General features: G+C 55.9%; 2 protein-coding genes across 4 annotated transcripts in view; both read right to left on the bottom strand.

Moving 5' to 3' along the window:
- The window catches only part of LOC120390063 (dual specificity tyrosine-phosphorylation-regulated kinase 1B-like), a 33,348-nt gene extending 18,531 nt beyond the window's left edge, over positions 1-14,817 (bottom strand). For all 3 annotated transcript variants that reach the window (XM_039512334.1, XM_039512336.1, XM_039512337.1), the window contains exon 1: positions 14,592-14,817. In XM_039512334.1, coding sequence (XP_039368268.1) covers positions 14,592-14,802 — 211 coding nt within the window. In that variant the 5' untranslated portion in view covers positions 14,803-14,817. The remainder of the gene's footprint in view (positions 1-14,591) is intronic.
- Positions 14,818-17,450: 2,633 nt separating this feature from the next.
- Positions 17,451-21,630, bottom strand: FBL (fibrillarin). The gene is made up of 9 exons (XM_039512882.1): positions 21,494-21,630; positions 20,946-21,020; positions 20,280-20,456; positions 19,816-19,910; positions 19,401-19,571; positions 19,056-19,188; positions 18,600-18,712; positions 17,867-18,012; positions 17,451-17,671 (listed from the first exon to the last, which is right to left on the bottom strand). The coding sequence occupies exons 1-9, from the start codon at positions 21,501-21,503 to the stop codon at positions 17,647-17,649; spliced, it is 945 nt and encodes a 314-aa protein (XP_039368816.1). The 5' UTR covers positions 21,504-21,630; the 3' UTR covers positions 17,451-17,646.
- Positions 21,631-22,539: the final 909 nt, after the last annotated feature.

The following is a 22,539-nucleotide window of genomic DNA, read 5'->3' as shown; positions in this document are numbered from 1 at the left end:
ATGCCGCAGGAATCAAACAGGGGTGGGGAAGAGTCCTGAAAGACCCAAATAAAGGAATCAAGTGTAGGAGACTTTGCCTAAGCAGCAGGTCCTAATCAGGCTTGGTTCTAGCTCCACCAGAATCCACTGGCTGAGCAGCCAGCCCCATCTGCACCTGCTACCAGCTAAGACTGGTCTCCTCACACCACAATGCCACCAGGCGGCAGGCGGGCCCCAGGCCACCTTTGATTGGACCTGGGGGAGGAACGGCACATGGGCACACTGCAATGGCGCAAGGAGCATGGGAAACCGAGGCATCCCCCATGTGGCGGCCACAGCATCCCCATTGACAGGGCTTCTCTACAGGCCTTCCAACTGAAGCTCTAGTCCCAGGGCCCTGCTTGCTTGGGATGGAATCGCCGCCATCCTTCCCTCGGCAGCCCGGAGGGTACAAACCTCCCACTGGCCAGGGAAGGGCTAGCAAGCGGCTGTACTGCTCTCCTGGCAGCAGGTGTCAGGCCTGGGTGAAAGGAGAGAGCCCAGCTCAGGTGGGAGCTGGCTGGGAAAGGAGAACAGCTCACGGGGGGAGGCTTAGCTGGGGCTGGGAACGGTTGGGTGAGGCTGCTGCAGACAATGCCTCGCCTGAAGGGGGCGACAGCCACGTCAAACCCTTTTGTCTGGGCCCCAGCAGTGGCCACCTCGCACTAAGTCATCCGAGCTCGGCTCTCGCTGAGTTTATGGCTGGTGCCGTTGGACTAGATCAGCTTCCTGGGAACATCCTACGGACCCAGCCAGGGAATGATGCCCGACCACTCCCGCTGGAGGGACCTGATCTGACTAAGCCACAGCAACCCAAGGAACTGGAGTCTACAGCAGGGACACATCCATAATGAGCACACAAGGCGCCTCACTCTGGGGCACAGCCACTCGATGCACGGACACCAGGCCAGCCCTGAGTCTTGGCCTCCTCCACGCGTGGGCCCCACTGGCAGGGCTGCTTCGGGTGCGACCTGAAAACTCCAGGATGCATTGCTGGGGAGGGCCAGCCCCAGGTCTCTAAAAGCAGGGGGAGCGTCCCTTTGGCTGGCGCAAAGTAGCTTAGGAGTGGAACTCAGAGCACGGGGAAGCAAACGCAGTGATGGCTCCCTGCAACCCGGATGGGGAGCATCTTGTTCTGTACAGCACCTAGCGCAAAGGGGCCCTGGGCGCCATGATAACACAGATAGTAAATTACATACAGCACCTAGCGCAATGGGGTCCTAGGAGCCAGGATAACGCAGACAACAACAACGTACAGCATCTAGTGCAATAGGCCCTGGTATGTGACTGTGGCTCCTAGGTGCTACTGTAATATACACAATAAATAATAACGTGCCGCACCCTTCGCAATGGTGTCCTGATCTATGAAAGGGGCTCCCAGCCACTACCGTAATACACCTAATAAATAATAACATACAGTGCTTCGCACAGCGGGGCCCTGGGCCGTGACTGAGGATCCACAGCATTACGGTAATATCTGTAATAAAGAATAAACCATGTGGAGCTGAAGGGTGGGACCCAGCATCCTGCACAACTTCACAAAAGGACACTCTGCTCAGCACAAGCCGACACTCCCTACCCCTGTCCGCTTCAGGTGCCTGGGGCTGACCCAACAACGGGTGATGAAAATGGGTTTGCAGTAACTGGGAAGCAATTTGATCCTCATTCCAAACCCGGTTTAGACTCTCCAGCTTGTAAGGTCCAGCCCCTAGTGGGGCATCAGCAACAGGGATCGAACCTGGGACCTCTTCAGCATGGGCCTGCTGTTAGCTCACAGACAGTAGCGCCACCGCGTGTGTCCCAGTCTCCTCTAGAGGGCGACAGTTTCCCAGTGAGTGGGGAGGCAGTGACACCTAGTGGAGAGTACTGGAATGGGAGACCTGGATTCTTATTCCCCACTCGGCAGCCGGGAGACCTTGGGTAAGTCACTTCCCCCGCTACGTGTGTCTCAGTTTCCCCATCGTAAAGTGGGGAATGATGATTAGAGCTGGGTGGGAAACTGGTTTCCCATCCCAGGAAAATTTTGAGAGGTTTCGGAATGGGAAATTCATCCAAACTGCAGGTGAAAAATTTCGGTTTCCACAGATCAGCATTTCTGAGCAGCAAAACGTTTGTTCAAAAAATTCCTGACCCGTTCTACGAATGACGCTGACCCGCCTTTGTAAAGTGCTTTACAAGGCCAGAAGGGACGATCAGATCTCAGACGTAGCACAGACCACTGGCCTCCACCCAGCCACCCCTGCACTAAGACAACACCCAGAATTAGACCGAAGTATTACAGCCCTCAAGAGACTCAACTTCTGCGCGCCACATTGGCAGAAAACAGGAGAGACCGAGCTACACTAATGTCTGAGGCCCCTGCTATGGACTGTTGTATGTAACGCACCGGAGGTAACTGTCCCATTCTGCTCGGACTGGTGAGGCCTCACCTGGAGTACTGGGTCCAGTTCTGGGCACCAGGCTTTAGGAAAGATGAGACCAACTGGAGAGAATCCAGAGGAGAGCAACAAAAATGATCAAAGGTTTAGAAAACCTGACCTGTGGGGAAAGGTTAAAAAACTGGGCACGTTTAGCCTTGAGAAACGACAACTGAGCAGGGTCCTGGGAACAGTCTTCAAACCGGTTAAGGACTGTTATAAAGAGGACAGAGCTGGATTGTTCTCCATGTCCGCTGAAGGTAGGACAAGCAGGAATGGGCTTAATCTGCAGCAAGGGAGACTGAGGTGAGATATTAGGAAACACTTTCTAACTCTCAGGGGAGTTCAGCTCTGGAACAGGCTTCCAAGGGAGGCTGCAGGATCCCCATCACTGGAGGTTTTAAAGGACAGGTTGGACAAACCCCATCAGGAATGAGTTTACTTGGACCTGACACAGCACAGGGGACTGGATTTGATGACCTCTCAAGGTCCCTTCCAGCCCCACATTTCTATGATTCTATGGCAGAGAATCAGTCAAGTGAGGTAAGGTAACTGCTCTGTAAAAACTAGGGATTATCATCTGCTGGAGAATTTTATTCTCCAGAGAGACTACGACTGGGAAGCATCAGCCCAAAAGGGAAAAGGTTCATGAGACCAGGGACTGACTCTAGTCCACAGAGGTCTCTCGGCCAGTGAACACAGGCTAGACACACAATCAGCCTTCTCCTTTGCCAGTGGAGCACCCTACACTAAAGCTGGTCACCCTTGTACATGTGCTCGGTAGCGGCTTCACGACAGACTCTGGGATCTATAAACTACCCCCACGGATGGGGAAACTGAGGCACAGAGACACAACTTGCCCAAGGCCACCCAGCAGCAGAGTGGGGAATAGCACCCAAGTCTCCCGGTCCAGGACACTATTCACCAAGGCATACAGCCTCCCCCACTCCCTGTGGCACTGTCCCGCTCTAGTGGTGACTGGGCCACATCTAGAGGTGGATGAGCTTGCTAGCGGCCATGAGCTAACAGAGTTGGGGAGCCAACAGAGAGTGCTTTGAGATCCAAAGGTCCTAGATGCAGACCCGGGGGCATGGCGTTACGAGCTTGAGAGTCAGGTTTGGGATGAGGGGAAGATGAAATAGCATCTTAACTCAGCCAGAGCTTCCCAGGAGCGTACGTAGAGCATGCAGCTGTTCTAAGAGCTCACGTGAGCTGTGCTGATTTAGTGACGCGTGAATCTGATTTGCCTTCTGAAACCTCTTCTCAAACGGCCTCCACCCAATTCAGAAAGCCCTGGCTTTAACCAATCTCCAAGTCCGACTTCGCAAGTTAACCAAAGTGAAAAGTGCCTCTTTCCCAAGCCAGCAAAGCAAGGCAGAAGAACTTCTAGTCTGCTAAATAATTCACAGCATCACTATGTGCAACACCAAGGCGAGCTAAGACAGCATAGCTGAGAGCTGCAGTCTGTAAGTATACTGGAAAAATCCATGCTGACCTTGTTATTGAAGCACACCTGCAGGACCTTGCTTAAGGAAAATGAGATTGGTACTTTGTCAGATACAGACATATACAACCCTACGTGTATCTAAACTTGTGGCATAAAAGGAATGCTAGAACACAGGGATTGGGTAATTCAAACTGACAGGAAGGTAGCGGAACTGAGTTAAAAGCAAAAGGAACAAACTTTAATCTGCCTGATTTGATAACTTTATTGTACAAGCGTAAGATTCGCTTCACCCAGCTCTCCTGGGGGGGGGGGGGGGGGGAGTTCCCAGGTTTTATAAAACTGAACACCCAATCAATGCAATGCAGAAGGCAAGTAGGACCAGACGACGCTCTCTATTGTGCTATCCGGCTCTGCTACCACAGTCCCCGAGCACCTCACCATTTCCCCTGGATTCATCCTCACAGGCCGGGAAGAAGGGCAGTGTTTCCCCATTTTACAGACAGGCTACATGACTTGCCCCCCAGAAGTCAGTGGCAGAGGCAGGGAATGTAGCCCCTCTCCCCCAAGTTCTAGGTGAGAGCCCTAACCACTGGCCCATCCTTCCTCACAGGTTGGCGCGCTTTGCTGTCTGTGGCAAGCACAAAATAGCTTCCTAGCAGCCGGCTGTATTTAGGTGAAGTTTTTGAATGGCGATGTGACTAGCACCTCCAACACCTTCACACCTTGTCTACACACAAAAAGGTGCACCCTTTTAACTACCCTGATCTAGCTAACGCAGTATGATCCCCCTGTATTTGGACTGTGAGCTCCCTGGTGCAAGGACTATCTTTTTGTCCGGTGTTTGTCTGGCGCCTAGCGCAATGGGGTCCTGGCTCCTAGGCATTCCGGCAATATAAGTAATAAATAATAATAGTAGTGTGGATGCAATTTTACTGGTGTACAAAGGTGCCTTGTATCACTAAAACTATTCATGGAATCACAGAAATGTGGGGCTGGAAGGGACCTGGAGAGGTCATAAAGTCCAACCCCCTGCATTGTGGTGGAACCAAATAAATCTAGACCATCCCTGACAGGTGTTAGTCCAACCTGTTCTTAAAAACCTCCAATGACGGGACTTCCACAAGCTCCCTTGGAAGCCGATTCCAGAGCTTAACTCCCCTGAGAGTTAGAAAGTTTTTTCCTTTTCCTAACCTAAATCTCCCTTGCTGCAGATTAAGCCCATTACTGCTTGCCCTGCCTTCGGTGAACACTGAGAACAATTGACCCCTATCCTCTGTATAACAGCCCTTCACATGTTTGAAGACTGTTATCAGGTCCCCACTCAGTCTTCTCTTCTCAAGACTAAACATGCCCAGTTATTTCAACCTTTCCTCAGAGGTCAGGCTTTCTAAACTGATCATTTTTGTTGCTCTCCTGTGGACTCTTTCCAATTTGTCCACATCTGTCTTACAGCATGGCACCCAGAACTGGCACCGTACTCCAGCTGAGGCCTCTTCAGTGCCAAGTAGAGTAGGACAATTACCTTCCACGTCTCACATATGACACTTGTCAATATACCCCAGAACGATAGTAGCCTTTTTTCACACCTGCATCGTATCAAATTGTTGACTTATATTCAATCTGTGATCCACTATTACCCTCAGATCCTTTTCTGCAGTATTACCGCCTCCCAAATTATTCCCCATTTCATAGTTGTGTATTTGATTTTTAATTCCTAAGTGGCATATGTTGCACTTGTCTTTATTGAATATCATCTTGTTGATTTCAGACCAATTCTCCAATTTGTCCAGGTCATTCATGCAGGGAAAGGGGAACTACCTACACCACTATAAGGCATATTTAAACCAACATATCCGCATCCATGCTAGGGGCTGTTCTCATCTAATGATACCGGTAGCAAATAACTCTCCCTCCCCACACACACAAAATAGTTCAATCAGTACAAAAACTGTGCCTAGACCAGGCACACCGCTCCTTTGAAAATCCAAGCCTTGAGGGAGATACGTGCAGCCACAAGTAACACCGTGTGCTCCAAGAGTCCTGTCAAACTTGGCTTGCTTTGTGGACCTCAGCAAGATCTAAACATCAAGCCATGGGTGAAAATTACAAGCTCAGTGTGGGGGAGTTACATGCAGTTCAGCCAGTACAACTATGGCTGCATCATACTGAGCACTCAGGGAAACTGGAGACAGACCCACCCAAACCTGGCTTGATTTGTGGGTCCAACAGCTTTAACGTTTAAAGTCAGCACAGGCTGACAGACAGTTATTTTCTACTACCCATCCACAGTAGTGACTCTTCTGTACTGGGGTTATAAGACAAAACTATTCTCTGATGGGTGGAAAAGCATGTGCTGCTCATAAGGCAGCAGTCACAGGCCAAGGTTTGCACCTCTAATGGAGTCATTTTTCAATGCTTATTTATCTGAATGCAAAGAGGGTGTTATACAAACAACATCAAAACTCTGCAAGGGAGTTTGATTAAAGATCAAACCGCAGGAGCCACCAGCCTGGATCAGACCCAGGGGACCTGTCAAGTTCAGTATCTTGTGAGACCCCAGGGGGCCTATCTAATCTGGTATCCTGTCTCCAGAAAGTAATCCGCACCAGGAGGAAATGGCATGAAACACCCCACTGCTGTCAGGAATGGGATAACCTGACTCCAGAGGCTCCCTCCTCAGCTAGAGGTCTGAATTGGAGGATTATATCCCTCTTCCAGAACTCTTGGATTGTTTTAGGGAGTCACAGTATTGATTATAACTGCCCTAGCTAGTCTTGTTAGTCACAACAATGACTAATCCCTTTCTATCTAGATAGAACACATAGGTCTCATAGCTAGCTCTTTCCATCCACAAACCTCAAAGCACTTCACAAACCAGTATCATTATCCCCTTTTCACAGAGACGGAAACTGAGGCACAAGGAGGGAAATATCTTAGATGCTTAAATCCCCCCGCCATCACCGCTGTATCTGTGCACCTCACAATCTTTAATGTATTTATCTCACAACATACATGTGGTAGGACAGCACTATCATCCCCTTTGTACACTGGGGGAAATTGAAGGGCAGAGAGACTCAGGCTCGCGGATACATCGATCCCTGATAGATCGATCATAGACATACCCATAGACTTTAAGGGACTAACACGATCATCTAATCTGACCTCCTGCACATTGCAGGTTGCAGGACCTCACCCATCCACTCCTGTAATAGACTCAGAACCTCTGGATGAGTTACTGAAGTCCTCAAATCATGATTTAAAGACTCAATTTTCTGTACTGCCTTAGTCACAGACCAGGCCTCCACCACGCTAGGTGCTGCATACACCAAACAGGGTTACAGTCTGAGTATTCATGCCAGCCTCTAGATAGTAGATATCCAGTACATTAGCTCCCGTCACCACCACCAAAACCCCCGTCTCTGGGTGCAGGATGGGAGCAGCCTGCCTCTGCTGCTGCTCAGACCTTTGCCAATAGAAGCCGAATGAAACTGACCCAAATCTTGTCAGTTTCACAGCTGCTCAACCATCTGGGTGATTCTGACCAGAGTCTGGCTCCTTTGGTTCTGTGGCAGCCTGGCAGAGCTATAAGCAGCAGCAGAGGCACCCGAGCATGGCTGCCTGCCTGCAGATGCAGGAAGACAGCACTGCATTGTCAGCTTCACCACTGGAAGGTTTAACTTCCCAACCACAGGGGCTAGAAACTGTTTTCCTGAAAGCTTAGAATCTGCAGGAATCAGTGACATTTTCCTGGATTAGGAAGTACCTGAAAACTGGGGGATAACTATAACAGGACAAATCCCATCCCCACAGGATATAAAAAGCCCCCTGTGCAGCAACGAGGGGGAAATGACGCAAGGTCGGGGGTTCACTGGAAAGGTGGAAATGTAATTGTCACCATTTGCAATCCCCTGATGAGCTGTGACCCAGGACAGGAGGGGAAATGGCCAGTTTTACTGTGTCTGTCTCTTGCAAAGTGCTTCAACCCACCCTGGCAAAGCACAGCGCCTGGATCTCCTGGCAAAGGGCCATGTCTGCACTTTGCTTCTAGGTCAGAGGCTGCAAAGTAAAACCTGGCCATTGCCAGGGCAGGATGGGCACCTGGGAGTGCGATCAAGCCCCACGACCCAAAAAGCAGATCCCCACTCTGGGCCCCTGCAGCCCCAGCTTGAGGGACACCTGCCACTCGCTGGGACCGGGCGGCTGCAACCCGGATGCCCTGACAGCAGATCTAGGGAACGCCTGCCTCTGAGTCGCCTCCGTGCAACAGTCCTCTGCCATGGCAACAGGCTCCCCATTGGCCACTCGGAATCCCCGGGAGCCAATGGGGAAGCAGCTCGTGTTGCTAGGCTCTCTGGGATGCAGCGGGGACGATTATGCCCAAACAAAGCGTGAAACAGGAGCAGGACAGAGAGGCTCCAAAAATACCCGCCTGGGAAGAGCCAGATCTCCTTCCAGGAACACAAGGCTATAAATAATCCGCTCCCCGCTCAGCCGGCTGCCCCGGAGACAGCGGGGCCCAGGCCGTTGGCACTGCGCCACAGAGGGATCAAGGCAGTGCCCGCTCCTCCGGGAGCGCAGCGCCACCCAGGCACAAGCAGGGAAGAGCAGTGGGGGCGAGGCACAGGATGACAGCACCGCCTCTCCCTCCCACATGCCACCATGAAGCAGTTCACACAGGCCGGGGTTGGCACTGCTCAACTTCCCTCAAGTGCCCCCATCACTCACATGGCACACTGGGGCATGGGTGGGGGGGTGCAATTCAGCTCCCCCCATCACATGATCCATTCCGGGGATCCCCAGCCATTCCCCGATGTTCACAACCAGGGCAGTGTCTTGCTGTGGCATCCCAGGCACCTGCCACCTCCAGGTCTGAGCGCCCGGAGCTGCAGGGCACTCAGGAGTGCAGAACTCAGCCACTCGCTCACTTAATAGGATATGGTCATTGTGCTGTCCCAGCTCCTTGGGCACTTCTAGGCCCTGGTCTCTTCCCAGGCAAAAGGATCATGAAGCAAGAGTCTCTGGCACTGTCAGCCCCCTCTCCCGCCACCATGGCTGCAAAGTCTCAGTGCCAGTGCATAGCTAACTCACACAGCAGGAAGCCTGCAAGTTCCCAGTCAAGGCTGCCCTTTAGAGAAAGCCCCAAGCTGCTGGAAGATTCAGAAATGCCCACTGGTGAGTGGGTGTTACAGCTCCCTCTCTGTACTCAATCCACAGACGCTCCAAGTCTGTGACAGCCTAAGGAGCCCTGGTTCTAGCTCTGCTGTAGCTGCTCACACGTCTAGTTCTGGAGGTCCCCAGTTCAAACCCTAGGGTGGCGGCCCACACACACACTGACAGGGCAGGCAGGGCACCTTAACTCTGCCCCCATCTGAAACTGAGCACCACCAGAAACTTTTACCCTTCCTACAAGAAAGTAACTGTTGAGGGAACAGCTCCAGGGCTCAGCATGGCTGACTCCTCCAAAGCATCTGCTCAGAGGCCATCAGAAGAGAACATGCTATTGCTATTAATTTTGCGGAAGGTGCATACCATGATGATGGGCTGCAGTATAAAACTAGAAAGACAGGTGTGTCCAGGAGCAAAGATTTATGAGAGAAGATTAGAGACACGCACCAGAGCGGTATAAAGTGTGGGTGCGCCCCCCTTCACCTTTCTCACAACACAGCCAGCCAATCTGGCTAAAAGCCAAATGCAGTGACCCTTTAAGTAGTTTGTGAGCCCTCTAGCAGTGTTCACCATGTTGCAGGCCAGAAGCAAGCCAGAGCAGCAGTACTTATGTTAGGTAGGCTTTGCAAGCGTGTGTGTGTGTGTGTATTAAATGAGCAGGGTTATTTAGGACCCAGCCAGGCTTGTGTGGATTCTTCATATTATTGCTGGGGAGGCAAAAGATAGAGCAACCTGATTAAAGGAAAAGTTGTTTTTCGTATACACAACCCTGTTCACCTGCGGAACTCACAGCCGCAAGAGAGGGGCCAGGACTGAGAAAGGGATTAGGAATGGGGCTGCATAATGAAAACATCAAAATTATATTACATGGGATTTTTTAAAAATAAGGGATATAAAAGCTGTTGCTTTGGGACATAAACCATCCTTCCTGGGGGTGAGGAGGCAGGATCCTGTCATGGTTCAGCACTGCACTTATTACTGTGGTAGCCCTGGAAGGCTAAGTCACAGTCCAGGCCCCATTGTGCTAGGTGCGGTATATTATTATTTATTAGGTGTATTATGGTAGTGCCTATGCCTACGAATCCCCAGCATGGACAAGGCTCCCACTGTGCTAGGTGCTGTCCATTATTATTAGCTGTATTAGGGTAGTGGCTAGGAACCCCCAGCATAGACGAGGCTCCCCCTGCGCTAGACACTGTACATTAGTATTTATTAGGTGTATTATGGCAGTGCTTGGGAGCCCCCAGTCATGGACCTCTCTGTGCTGGGTGCAGCACATTATTTATTAGATGGTACTGTAATACACCTAAGAGCCCTACTAATAGACCAGGACATCACTGGGCCAGGAACTGTACGTTATTGTTTTGTTAGGTGTATTACGGTAGGGTCTAAGTGTATTATGGTAGGGCCAAAGTGCCCCAGTCATGAACCAGATATTCCTTGTGCTAGATGCTGTACAGACACAGATTCAATGGACAGTCTCTGCCCCAAACAGCTTCCAATCAGTTCCTGGGTACCCGCCCATCACACAGGCTTGTTTCATTAGGAAGTATTACCCCCTCCGTGACGGATAGACATGGTTCTCCCAGGGCAGCCCATGTGGGCAGAGTTAAAATGCTTTAGGTGGCCCCAGCATGCATCTGCCACCTGGGATGGGTTCAGACACCCACCATCACCTCCTCCTGGCCCAGCTAACGGCACTGACACGCTCAGGGACAGGCTCCACTCCAGCCAGAACAGGATGGGACCATGGCTCAGGGCACTACCAAACACCGCAGTATGGGCCGTCCATGGGGCTGCCCTACAGCACTTTGAAGGGGTCTCTGTCTATCTTATGTACTTACATGGCTCGCACCACAACAGGATCTGAGTGCCATTATCCACCTGATACAGGTGGGGAAACTGAGGCACAAAGCAGCTAAATAACTTGCCCAAGGCCACGCAGGGAGACTGTGGTGGAGCAGGGAACTGAACCTGGGTTTCCCAAGTCCTTGGCTAGTGCTCTAAGGACTGGGATGGCTGCCCTCTGAGAGCAGGAGACTCTAGGAACTCCAGAGTCATTAAACTAGGAAAGCCCCTGATTGCCACTTCCCACACTGAGACAGAAAGATCCCCTTCCAACTAAGCCTTAACACAAACAAACAGATAGCTATTGTTGTTCCAGGAGTCCCTTCCTTCTTCTACCGGGGAAACAGGGAAAGGGAGATGGCCAGGAAATAGAGGCGGGCCCATTGGGGGAACCGGCAGGAGAGATGGACAGACCCACTGGGTAGGAGGGGCAGGAGAGGAAATGGCAGGGGGCAGGCACACAGAGTGGGGCAGGCGGGAGAGAGAAACTCACACAGGGCTGGCCCATAGGGAGGGGAGGAAATTAACACTCAAGCTTACATCAAGGCCATAAGTTCTGGAGTAGCTACAACCTGATCAGTCCACCAGAGCAATGGCAAACCCAGCAGACCCTGAGGAAGGGAGACGCCCCTAGACCAGAGACCAGCCACGAGACATAGGCTCTCCAGCGGTGCCAGAACTCCAAACCCACATGGCTGCCCTCCCACAGGCAGCACCCCAGAGTCAAGGAGCCCAGCATGATCAGAACTGAACCAAACACAGTCTTTTGCTCTCCCCACTCCCCTGGGAGCAACACTCTCCAAACTCTGCTAGGAAACAAACTAGAATGACTGCACTCATCTGTGCATGTAAAGGTGCCCTGCAAAAAGGACCAACGGCCATGGCCTCTTCCAGCATCTGTGCAGCCAGAATGGTGCCCACCACCCCCAGAACCATATTTCTGTTTGACTCTGGGAAATGGGTCTTCATTACTCATTTCTACTGGGAGACTCTATGGACAACTGGAGAACTGGCTAGTGGGTGACTGCACAGACACTCAAGCCTGGTCTACACTAGAGTTAGGTTGACAGAGGGCAGCTTACGTCGAACTAACTCTGTAAAATGTAGCTCCCACCAACATCACTAGCCCACTACACCGACTTAACTCCACCTCCGCAAGAGGAGTAGCACTTAGGTTGATGTAGTTAGGTAGATGTGGCATTGCTTACATCGACTGTTGCTGCCTTTCAGAAACCGTCCTGCAATGCCCCACACTGGCAGTTAAATCGATGCAAGTGCTCCTGGTGAGGGAACACACCGCCAACCCAAGACGCGTAGCGTGGACATGTAAAACCGATTCAATTACTGCAGGGGCTGTACACGGACGTAACTTAGGTTGACTTAATTTTGTAGCATAGACTTGCCCTCAGTAAGGGAAACCAAGGGCAGGCCTACACTTAAAATGCTGCAGCTACGCCCCTCCATACAGATCTCCCCGCCACACTGGCCCTGTCCACACCAGATCCCCTCCATCCCAGACCTGCTCCAGCCCTGCCCAGACCCCCTCATCCTAGATCCATACCACACAGTCTCTGTTCAAACTCGGATTCACCCCAACTCAGATCTGCATCACTCCAATGCAGATATTCCCACAAAGCACCAGGCGAAAACAACTCCTCCTCCCCCGATGCAGATGCCCCTGTAGAATGCAGGCCTCACCCCAGACACACACACAAGCCCAATAGCAAAAACTCCACCCAGACCAAGATCACCCCATTACCTCTCAAAGCTTGGGGAGAGAGTGAAAGTGGGGCAGGATGGGCTAGGGGGCGATACCTGGAATGATGTAGGGCCAGGGCAGGAAAGGGTTGTCAGGATTAGATAGGGAAGTGAGGTGAGAGGGATTCCAGGTTCCCAGAAGTGGGAAGGGGGCCAGGTTCCTTGGAGTGGAACAGGAATGGGCTGCATAGTTCGGGGGGTGGGCACGGATTGGGACAGGGCCCCAAGAAGCATATAGGAGCAGTTTTCTAGGAGGTATCACGGAAGATCAAGAGTGCTACCCAAGCAGTAGGGGAGGGAAACATAGTGATGGTACGTAAGGGGGAAAAAATTGAGGGTCCGCAGACAGCATCAGGAGAGAGTTTTCAAGTGGTAACAGATATGAGTGGGAGGAAGGAGGGGACAGTTTCCAGGCAGTACCAGAAGAGAAAGGAGTTTCCATGTGCTTTTGCGGGGTGACAAATGTAACTGGGTTCCCAGGGTCCAGCCATCAGGGATACCCATGTGGGACCAGGGCCCTCATGGGGCATGTGCAGGGTAATATTGGGGGGCGGGGAGGAGAAAATGCAATGGGTAGAGATTCCAGGTGGGTCCCGGGTGTGGGCAAGACAGTTCCAGGCAGGTGTCTGGGGGTGGGGTTCCCGTGGGGGATTTTTCAGGTGACATTCAATGAAAACAATGCTTTGTGAGAGGAGGTGGGGCTGGAGTTTCTGGGTGAAGTACAAGGTGTTCCCAGAGGTCATGGGGGGTTGCCAAGTGGCCAATTCAGGAGCAGCTACAGCAAACAGAGGGCTATGGAGAAGAGGGAAGTTACTTCCTGGGCAGTGAGTTCCAGGGCAGGTGCAATGGGGCAACAGAGGGTCACTATCCGGGTGATGGGATCCAGGGCCAGGTACAAATACAGTGGGCCAAGGGCTCTGGGGCAAGATGCAAAGGCTCCCTTTCTTTATGGTGGGTTCCAAGACAGGTAGAGCAGAGCAGAGCAGGAGTAGATTGATTTCTGAGGCAGGTTAGATCCTGGAAGGTCAGCTCCCAGGTAGGAAGAGCAAGATCCAGTACAGCAGGATAGTTTCAGGGCAGGCAGGCTTTCAAGTGCAGCATCCAGGGTACGTACAGCGGGCCAGGGTAAGGAGTCCGTTCCCAGGAGATTGGGGGTGGGGGGGGAGATCTATGCTACGTACAGCAGAGTGGTTCCAGACAGATGAGGCTCCAGGCAGGGACCCTGGATGGTCTCACCTGTGGGAGCATCCCTGGCAGGGGAGGGGACCAGGACTGAGTTTCTGGCGGGACCAAGGGAAGGAATCGATTCTGGGCCAGGCAGGAGTACTGGGGGACAGAGGGTCAGGTCCTAGGCAAAAGAGGGAGGGGATAGAGGTATGGCATTCTGGACAGCGGGTCTCCGCCCAGGGACTGGTGCCAGGCCCGTCTCACTTGTGGCAGCAGCCCTGACAGGAAAGGGGGATTCAGGGTGGAGACATACAGAGAAAAATTCATCCCGGGGACATAAGGGGTCAAACTGAATAAGGGTGGGGGGGGCCGTTTCTCGTTGGGGTTCCTGGGGGCAGCTGCCCTCGTGAGAAGAGGGGTGGAGATGAGGGGAGGGGAGGATCCCGGGCTGAGAAGGAAGGAAGTTGGGGATGCCAGGCACAGGCCGGTCACGGGGATGGGAAGAAGGAGGGAAGCTGGTCCCGGGCGGCGAGGGGCCGGGTCGGATCTCGGGGGCGGGGCGGGTCTGGCGAAGGAACCGGGGCCGGTTCGGGTCCCAGGAGGACGTGGGAGGAGCCGGGACGAGTCCCGGGGGCAGGGGGAGGGGCCAGTCCCGGGCGAGGTCGGGTCCCGGGGCCGGTTCCGGTCCCGGGGGCGGGTCCCGGGCGGGGAGGGGCCGAGGAGACGGGACTGGGTCGGGTCCCGGGCGGGAGGGTCGCGGCCGGTCTCACCTGCGGCAGCGGCCCTGGCGGGGGGTCTCTGGCGGGCCCGGCCCGGCGCGGGCGGAGGCGGGTCCCGGTCCCGTCCCGCTGCGGGCGGCGCCCCCCGGCGGCGGGTCCCGGTCCGGTCGGGCGGCTCCTGCGCGCGCCCCGGGATTTCCCAGTAATGCAACAAAAAATGGCGACCACAACAAACCGCCGCCGCCGCCAGGGCACCGCGCATGCGCCGCGCCGGCCGCCCACGTGATCCGGGCCTACCGGAGGGGCGTGCGCACGCGCGCGGCCGGCAGCCCACGTGATGAGACTGACCAGAATGAATCTACGCATGCGTATTACGGAACGAGCGCGTGACCAAAATCAGCGGCGCGAAATGCGCATGCGGAATGGCCCTGACAAGTGACTGAGGAGCCGTTTGATGGTGTCATAAATTATCGCCGACGCTATTGCCTCATTGGCGCTAACGTACCACATGACCGCTCCTGGCGGTGCGCAGGCGCATTCCCGCACAGGGCACGCGCCAGCACGTGACCTCTCTCTCCCGCACGCAAGCCACAGGCGCCGGTGGGGGAGCCGCGAACTCCGCATGCGCATCCCCAGCCAATCAGGGGATTCGACGGGCAGCCCCACCCCTTCTCTGAAGGGTACCCTCACCGTTCGGAGAGGGCTGGGGCCAGGGCGTTTCCTCCCCTATGACCCCGCCCATCCGGAACAGACCACGCCCCATTCGCCTAGGCCCCGCCCTTTAATGACCTCCCCGCGTGTGGCTGGCCCTGTCCCCCGCAGAATTCTCCCATTAACCCCGCCTCCTACCCATCCCCCCAGCCTTGGGGAACCACTAATGGCAGGACCCCCCCCAGGCAAATCCACCCCCTCCCCCTCCAGCAGTCCCAGCAATAACCCATTTTAGGGGTGCCAAGGGTCTAGTCAGACACAGCCAAACAGCCACACCCCACCCCTCCCCCAGCACCCCGCCCCTTCTGCGCCCCCCCCCACTCACTCACTTCAGCCCCCTTCCCTCAGTCACTCACTCTCCCCCACCCTCACTTTCACTGGGCTGGGACGGGGTGGGGTGCAGGCTCCTGCAGGAAGGTTGGGTGCAGGAGCGGACTAGGGCAAGGAAGGGGGTTCAGGGTGCAGGCTCCAGCCCGGAGGTGCTTACCACCGGTGGCTCCCACAAGCAGCATGTCCAACATGAGCATCTAGGCTGGGGGGGGGGGAGCAGGCAGCTCTGCGCGCTTCCCATGCCTGCAGACCCCGCCCCCCCGCCAATCCCACTGGCCACGGGGCCCCGTTCCCGGCCCATGGGAGCTACTGAGTTGACACTTGGGGCAGGGGCAGCGTGAAGAGAGCCCCAGGCCACCCCTGCACCTTTGGCAGCGGTTTTCAAACTTTTTCTCTGGCGACCCCGTTGAAAGTATTTGCTAATGCCTGCGACCCAATGGATGAGGGGTTTGGGGTATGGGAAGGGTTCAGGGCTGGGGCAGAGGGTTGGGGTGTGGGAGGGGGGGGTCAAGGCTCTGGGGTGGGGGTCAGAACCCAGGGCCGGCTCAGATCCCAGGGGCGGGGAGAGGGGATGGGTCGGATCCCGGACGGGGAGGGGCTGAGGATACAGGACTGGGTCGGGACCGGTCCTGAGCAGGAGGGTCGCGGCCGGTCTCACCTGCAGCAGCGGCCCTGGCGGGGGGTCTCTGGCATGCCCGGCCTGGGCGGAGGCGGGTCCCAGTCCCGTCCCGCTGCAGGCGGCGCCCCCCCAGCGGCGGGTCCCAGTCCAGTCGTGCAGCTCCTGCACATGCCTCGGGATTTCCCAGTAATACAACAAATAATGGTGACCACAACAAACTGCCGCCGCCAGGGCACCACGCATGCGCCGCGCCGGCCACCCACGTGATCCGGGTCTACCAGAGGGGCATGCACACGCGCCTGGCCGGCAGCCCACGTGATGAGACTGACCAGAATGAATCTACGCAAGGCTCTGGGCTGGGGCGAGGGGTTTCGAGTGCAGGAAAGGGCTCCGGGATTAGAGGGGGCTCAGGACTGGGGCACAGGCTTACCTCAGACAGCTCCCGGTCAGCAGTGCAGCAGGGTGCTAAGGCAGGATTCCTGCCTGTCCTGGCACTGGGGATCGCACTGCGCCCCAGCAGTCAGCAGCAGGTCCTGCTCCTAGGCAGAGACGCCCAAGCGGTTCCAGCGGTTCTCACTTGCAGGTACCGCCCCCACCCGTGGCCCCCCTGCCTAGCAGCCAGATCTGCTGCTGGCCATTTCCGGGGCACAGCACGATGTCAGAACAGGTAAGGACTAGCCTGCCTTAGCCAGGCAGCACCGCCAACGGGACTTTTAACAGCCTGGTCAGCAATACTGACTAGAGCCACCGCTACCCAGGGCCTTCCATTCCGCAACCCAGACCCGCAGTTTGAAAACCACTGGCCTAGGGCCTGCAGGGACATGCCGCCACTTCCGGGAGCAGGATAGAGCCAGGGAGCCTGTCTTTCCCCAGCTGGGCAGCCAGATTTTTAGCAGCCTAAAATCTTCCAGATGGGCTTCAGTAGCATCCGGGCAACCAAGCCTGATTCTGGGAGACTCCCGGTGAAACCAGGATGGTTGGCAACCCTACCCTCTCCAGGTACATTGCCCCTCCCCACCCTTTCGGAGAGATCAAGGAACAGGCCCCTGGCTTCCCCCAGGGCTGGGGGCAGTCGCCTCCCCACCAGGCCAAACCCACACCCATCTCCAGCAGGCACTGAGCTTCCCCAGGCCGACAGTCACCCTCAGGGTTGGAGGGGAGCAGGGCAAATGGCCCAAGTGGAAGCCACTGAATATAGGGTCACTACTCATGCGTGTGAACTGCCTGCCCAGCACACACACACCTGCTGCTACCATTTTCCCATATTTTAATAAAAATACATCTGGAGAAGAAAAAAAATCCACAAAGCTGAACAGAAATGAGTCCCGGGGGAGAGGCAGGGTGGGCAGCAAGACACCCCTCACCCAGGGAGCACTCCCAGGCCCAATGCCAGCAGACGATAGAATCTGGCCTGGTGGCCCAGTGACAAGGAGCTCCAAGGAGACGCTACTTCTTCTGTTTGGGGGCAGGTCTGGAAGAGAAAGACAAGGGTTAGATCCACGCTCCAAGCAGAGCTATCTCCCAGCCCCACAGGGCGGGCCTTTACCCACCACACCTGCATGCACGTTCGCATTAGGGGGTACATGGACACCCCCAATCCCTCTGCTGGACAAACCCAGCCATTCTCTCCTCCCCAACCCCACCTCTCACATTGACGCAGCCGTACCTGTAAATCCCCACCACCACAGCATGGTCTCGCTCGTAGGGCTCCAGCGTCAGCTGCTCCTGAGGTTTCATGTTCTCCTGCTGCATCTTCTTCACCTCAGAGGCGAAGACGGCCTCAGGCGCCGCTGTGGAATCGATGCAGTTGGCCTGGAAGGAAGCAGTGAGCAGCTAAGCAGCTTTCTCCTCCTCTGCGAGCGACCCTGTCCCTGGGTATCCCCTCCCAATGCCAAAAGTTGCTTCCCTGCCAGCCCTGAACCTGCCCCACAGCTGAGCCCCCTCCTTCAGGGACACAGAGGGTCCTCCAGTTGAGGGCTTGGAGGGACCAGCTCTGACCCAGGAGATCCAGCAGACCTCCACAAGAGACAATGTCCGCACATGGTTCCTGCAAGCCCAGGGGATCCAGCTTGGGCCAGAGGAGACAGCCTATGCCCTCTCCCGCCCCAAAAGACACCACAATGCACAGGGACTGTGGCCCAGGGGATCCAGCATGGGCCAGAGGAGATGGCCCACAGGACCCCAAAAATAGATCCCAATGCACGGGACTGCAGCGCAGGGGAGTTACCCTGTGCTTGTGCAGCACCTTGCGCAGCAAACCCCCCTAATCCTTGGGGACTACTGGAATAACCAGGAACAAGTGACAAGGAGGCTCTCCACTGAGCCCAAACATTAGACAGCCCACGGGTCCCACCCCTGGGGCACTGGGAGGGGCAGCAGCCGGGCTCTTCTGCCGTTACCTTGATGGAGATGACGAAGTGCCCTCCGTTCTTCAGGAAGTTGTGAGCGTTTAGGGCCACAATACGCGACTGGTCAGGCTGGGCCACGTCTGCGAAGATCACGTCCACCATCCCTGCAGGGAGAAGAGGGTGGTTTAGATGCCTGCTTCCGCCATCCCCCCACAGCCAAGGGGCGGTGCCAGGCCCATCCCCTCAATGCCCCGCCATCCAGCCCAAGCTTGTGGAAGTGGGGAGCATCAGCCCAGGCTCTGTGCATGGCAGAGAACCTCTCTTCGGAGCTCCCCCCACAGCTGGGGAAAACCGTTCCGTGGGGGTTACAGGACCCTGGGCACGATGGGAGGGACCTCACTCTGTAGCCCCCCCCTTGCTGAGAAAGCCATTTCTATCAGCAGGGGTGGGGATCCTGGCCATGGCGGGGGAGCCGCGCTCTGTAGCCTGTCCCCCCGCAGCACTCACCAATCAGCATGCGGTACTTGTGCGGGTGCCGCGCGTCCTCAATGACGGGGATGATGTTGGTGCGTTTCTTCGCCACGTTGATGAGGTCACGGCCCGAGCGATGGGAGAACTCCACAGCGTAGACCAGACCGTCCTGGGTGCGGCAGAGAGCCGAGGTCAGCCATCTTCCCCCAAGAGCAGAGCAGCCTCTCTTCTCCCTGCCACCCCACCCCACCCCCGCAAAGCAACCAGGCACCGTCCTCTTTCAGCACAGCTGAGTCAGACCCCCTAGATCTCCTCCTCCCCACCTCCCACCCTGTTACAGACCCAGGCCCAGCAGTGGCTTTGGAGGGAAAGGCTCCTTACCGGCCCCACAATGTCAGAGACGTGCGAGACTGTGGTCCCGGAGGCAGCTCCCAGGTACAGGACCTTGGCTCCCGGCTTGATGTGGATTTGATCGATGCCACCCAGGATGGCCGCCGCCAGCTTGGAGCGGAAGGGGTTCCAGGCGCGGTACTCCACCTTCAGCTCACCATCCTGTGAAGAGAGCAGTGGGGTCAGAGCTGAGCCGCTCAGCTCCCCGGGGGCCTTCCAGCTAGCTGTAAGCATGCTCAATAGTGCCATCCTCTCCCACCCCCCAACGCCCTCCCTGCTGTGACAGCACCAGCTCCGGTCACACAGGAGCTGCCCAGGCAGGCTGGCACCAACCCACCTCCGAATCCTGGTGCAGCCAATGCTCCCCTGAACCTCCCCCCAACCACGGCCCAGCAAGGCTGCCTACCTCCACGGAGATCCTCTTCTCCCCGTACACAGACTCGCCAGGCACCAGATTCTTTGTCACAAGCGCATCCTCCTTCCCCCTGCAGATGAAGACGCCTGGGGTGGGGGAAAAGAGATGGGAAGCCATGAGAGCAAGGGGAGCCCCCTCCCTAAGCTGGGGAGCACAGGGGAACACGTCCAGCTATGGGAAGTAGTCAAACATGCCTGAGAATCATGAGGGGATCTCAGCTGGGCAACCAAGCCATGGCTCAGCCGTGAACCTCCTAATAGCAGTATTGGAAACACTGGGCAGTGCCCAGCCCCAGCTGTGCCCCAATCAAGCACGACCCAGCATCTGGTCATGAATCCCAGCGCCACCCTGCTCCCATTTGGACAGACCACCTTGGCCACATGGCCCCCACTGCTCCGGGGAGGAAGAACTGGTGCATCTCATGCCGCTCCAGCACCCATGGCCCGGCTGGTTACCTTCATGCCTATGGGGTTCCACAGTCACCTTCTTGCCTCCTTTAAACCCTCCTCGGCCACCCCGACCTCCGCCTCCACGGCCGCCCCGGCCTGGCCCGCCTCTTCCTCGGAAACCACCGCCACCTCCTCTTCCTCTGAAGCCTCCATCGCTTCCACCTGGAGATCTAAACCCACCACCTACAAGGGAGAGAGGAGATGGGAGTAACACGCATGTCCCCCTGTACCAGCGCCCCCACCTTGCGTGGAAAGGGGAGGGGCACAGCAGCTGGACTCTTTGGGACAGGATGTGAAGGGGATCAATGTCCCTCTGAGATCGCACGGGGGGGAAATGACTCAGGCAGGGGTTTGGCCAGGGCACCCCGATAGAGCTGGGGCAGGATACACTCTGGGTCAGGGTAGAGACTGACTGCATGGACAATGGCCACTGTGCGAAGAGGGCCAGTTCTCCCAGCATTCACTAGACAGGGAGACCCTGCAGATACGGCTGCAACAGGGGGTGCTGCACAGCCAGGCTGGCTGGGGGAGGGGGGACAGCGGGAGATGGGGAGAAAGAGAGGACGCTGGAAACAGCCAGGGAGCAGGGCTGGTTCCCGGGTCAGGCACTCCTCCCTGACCACAAAGTTCCCCCAGACTTAGTGATGCCACTAGGGCCCACGGGGCACTTACCCCGGCCTCCCCGGAAGCCCCCTCGGCCTCCTCCACGGTCTCCGAATCCACCGCGCCCCCCACGGGGGCTGAAACCTGCAACCAGGCCAGAGAGTTAGAGCTGGCACCCCAACATCCACACACCCCGCCAGCACCCCAGCACGCCCCACACCCACACCCGCAAAACCAGGGGAGAGACAGAGCTCGGCCTGCAGCCCAACACCGCCCCCCACCATCACCGCCCTTCCCAGGGATACGCCCCCCCCCGCAGTATCCCCCCTGGACCCGCTCCCCAGCCCCTCCCAGGGACACGGGGCTCCCACCCCAACATCCGCCCCCCGATAGTCCACATCCGGCATCTCTCCAGCACCCCCCGTCCGCGCCCCCCCCCGGAGACACGATCCCCACGATACCCCCCAAACTCCCCCCACCCCCCATCTCCCGGACACGCGTCCCCCCGCCCACGCCACCTGACTCCCCCCACTGACCGCCACCCTCCACCAGCCCCACGCCCGACCGGCCCCCTCTGCGGGGACACCCCTCCCCCCACGTGAGCCGCCCGTGCTCACCCGGCCTCATGCTGCTCCACTAGCGCCGCGAGCCGCCACACAGCAAACCGACCCACCCGCGCACGCGCAGCCTCGCTCCGGAAAAGCCACCGCCGCGCATGCGCACAACAGCTCCGCTCACCCCGGCGGCAGGAGGCACCACGGGAAATGTAGTCTCCGCCGCCGGCGCATGCGCGCAGCCACCCCGAGCGGTCGCAGGGAGCGTGTGCAATCCCCGTGTCCTGCCCCAGGGCAGGGGCTCAGTGTGGGGCACCGCCCCTCTCCCCTTCAGGGCTGATGAGGCCAGCTGGCTGCAAGGGTAATGAGGACTAGGGTGCAACCCCTGAGCTGCTGAGGTTTGGGGAGACCAAACACCTAGCAAGCTGGGGCACCCTGCGGGATAATAGTGGACTTAATGATTCTGTTAACCTGTGGAACTCCTTGCCACTGTAATTTCAGGTGTAGCTGAGCTCAAAAAAGGCCTGGGTAAATTCTTTGGCTATTAGCCGAGATGGCCAGGGATGCAACCCTGTGCTCCAGGCAACCCTAAACTTCTGACTGCCAGAAACAGGCAGGGAGAGAGGGGTAAATCACTCCAAAATTGCCCTGTGCTGTGCTCTGCCCCTGAAGCTGTGATATGGATGAGCCTGTCAGAGACAGGATATCGGGCTAGATGGACGCTTGGTTTAACCCAGTATGGTAGCTCTTATGTTCTCATTAATCTGTAAACCCTAGGATTTTGCCCCGCAGGAAAGTCAAATTTCATATAAAACAAAAATTTTGAAATGTCTTGCTCCCCCCAAGTTGCCTCCATATGTTCAATATTTCCCATGAAAAAAATCTGATATGTCCCAGGGATTTTTTTTTAAATTTCTGCAAAACAATTATTTCAAACATTTTAATGCAACAAGTTTCCCACAAAAGTAAAAGAAAATCAAAATTTCCTAAGAAACATTCCAAATTTTCTCATGGAAAATTGTTTTTTAAAAAAAATCAAAATCTGTGAAATACAAATTCCAAAATTTCCCAAAGAAAAAATTTGCCCCCAAAATTCAAATTTACCCACC

The sequence above is a fragment of the Mauremys reevesii genome, linkage group 24 (assembly GCF_016161935.1).
Source record: "Mauremys reevesii isolate NIE-2019 linkage group 24, ASM1616193v1, whole genome shotgun sequence".
Taxonomy (NCBI): Eukaryota; Metazoa; Chordata; order Testudines; family Geoemydidae; genus Mauremys; species Mauremys reevesii.
The sequence above is the reverse complement of the archived record's forward strand: the minus strand, read 5'-3'. Positions and strand labels throughout refer to the sequence as shown.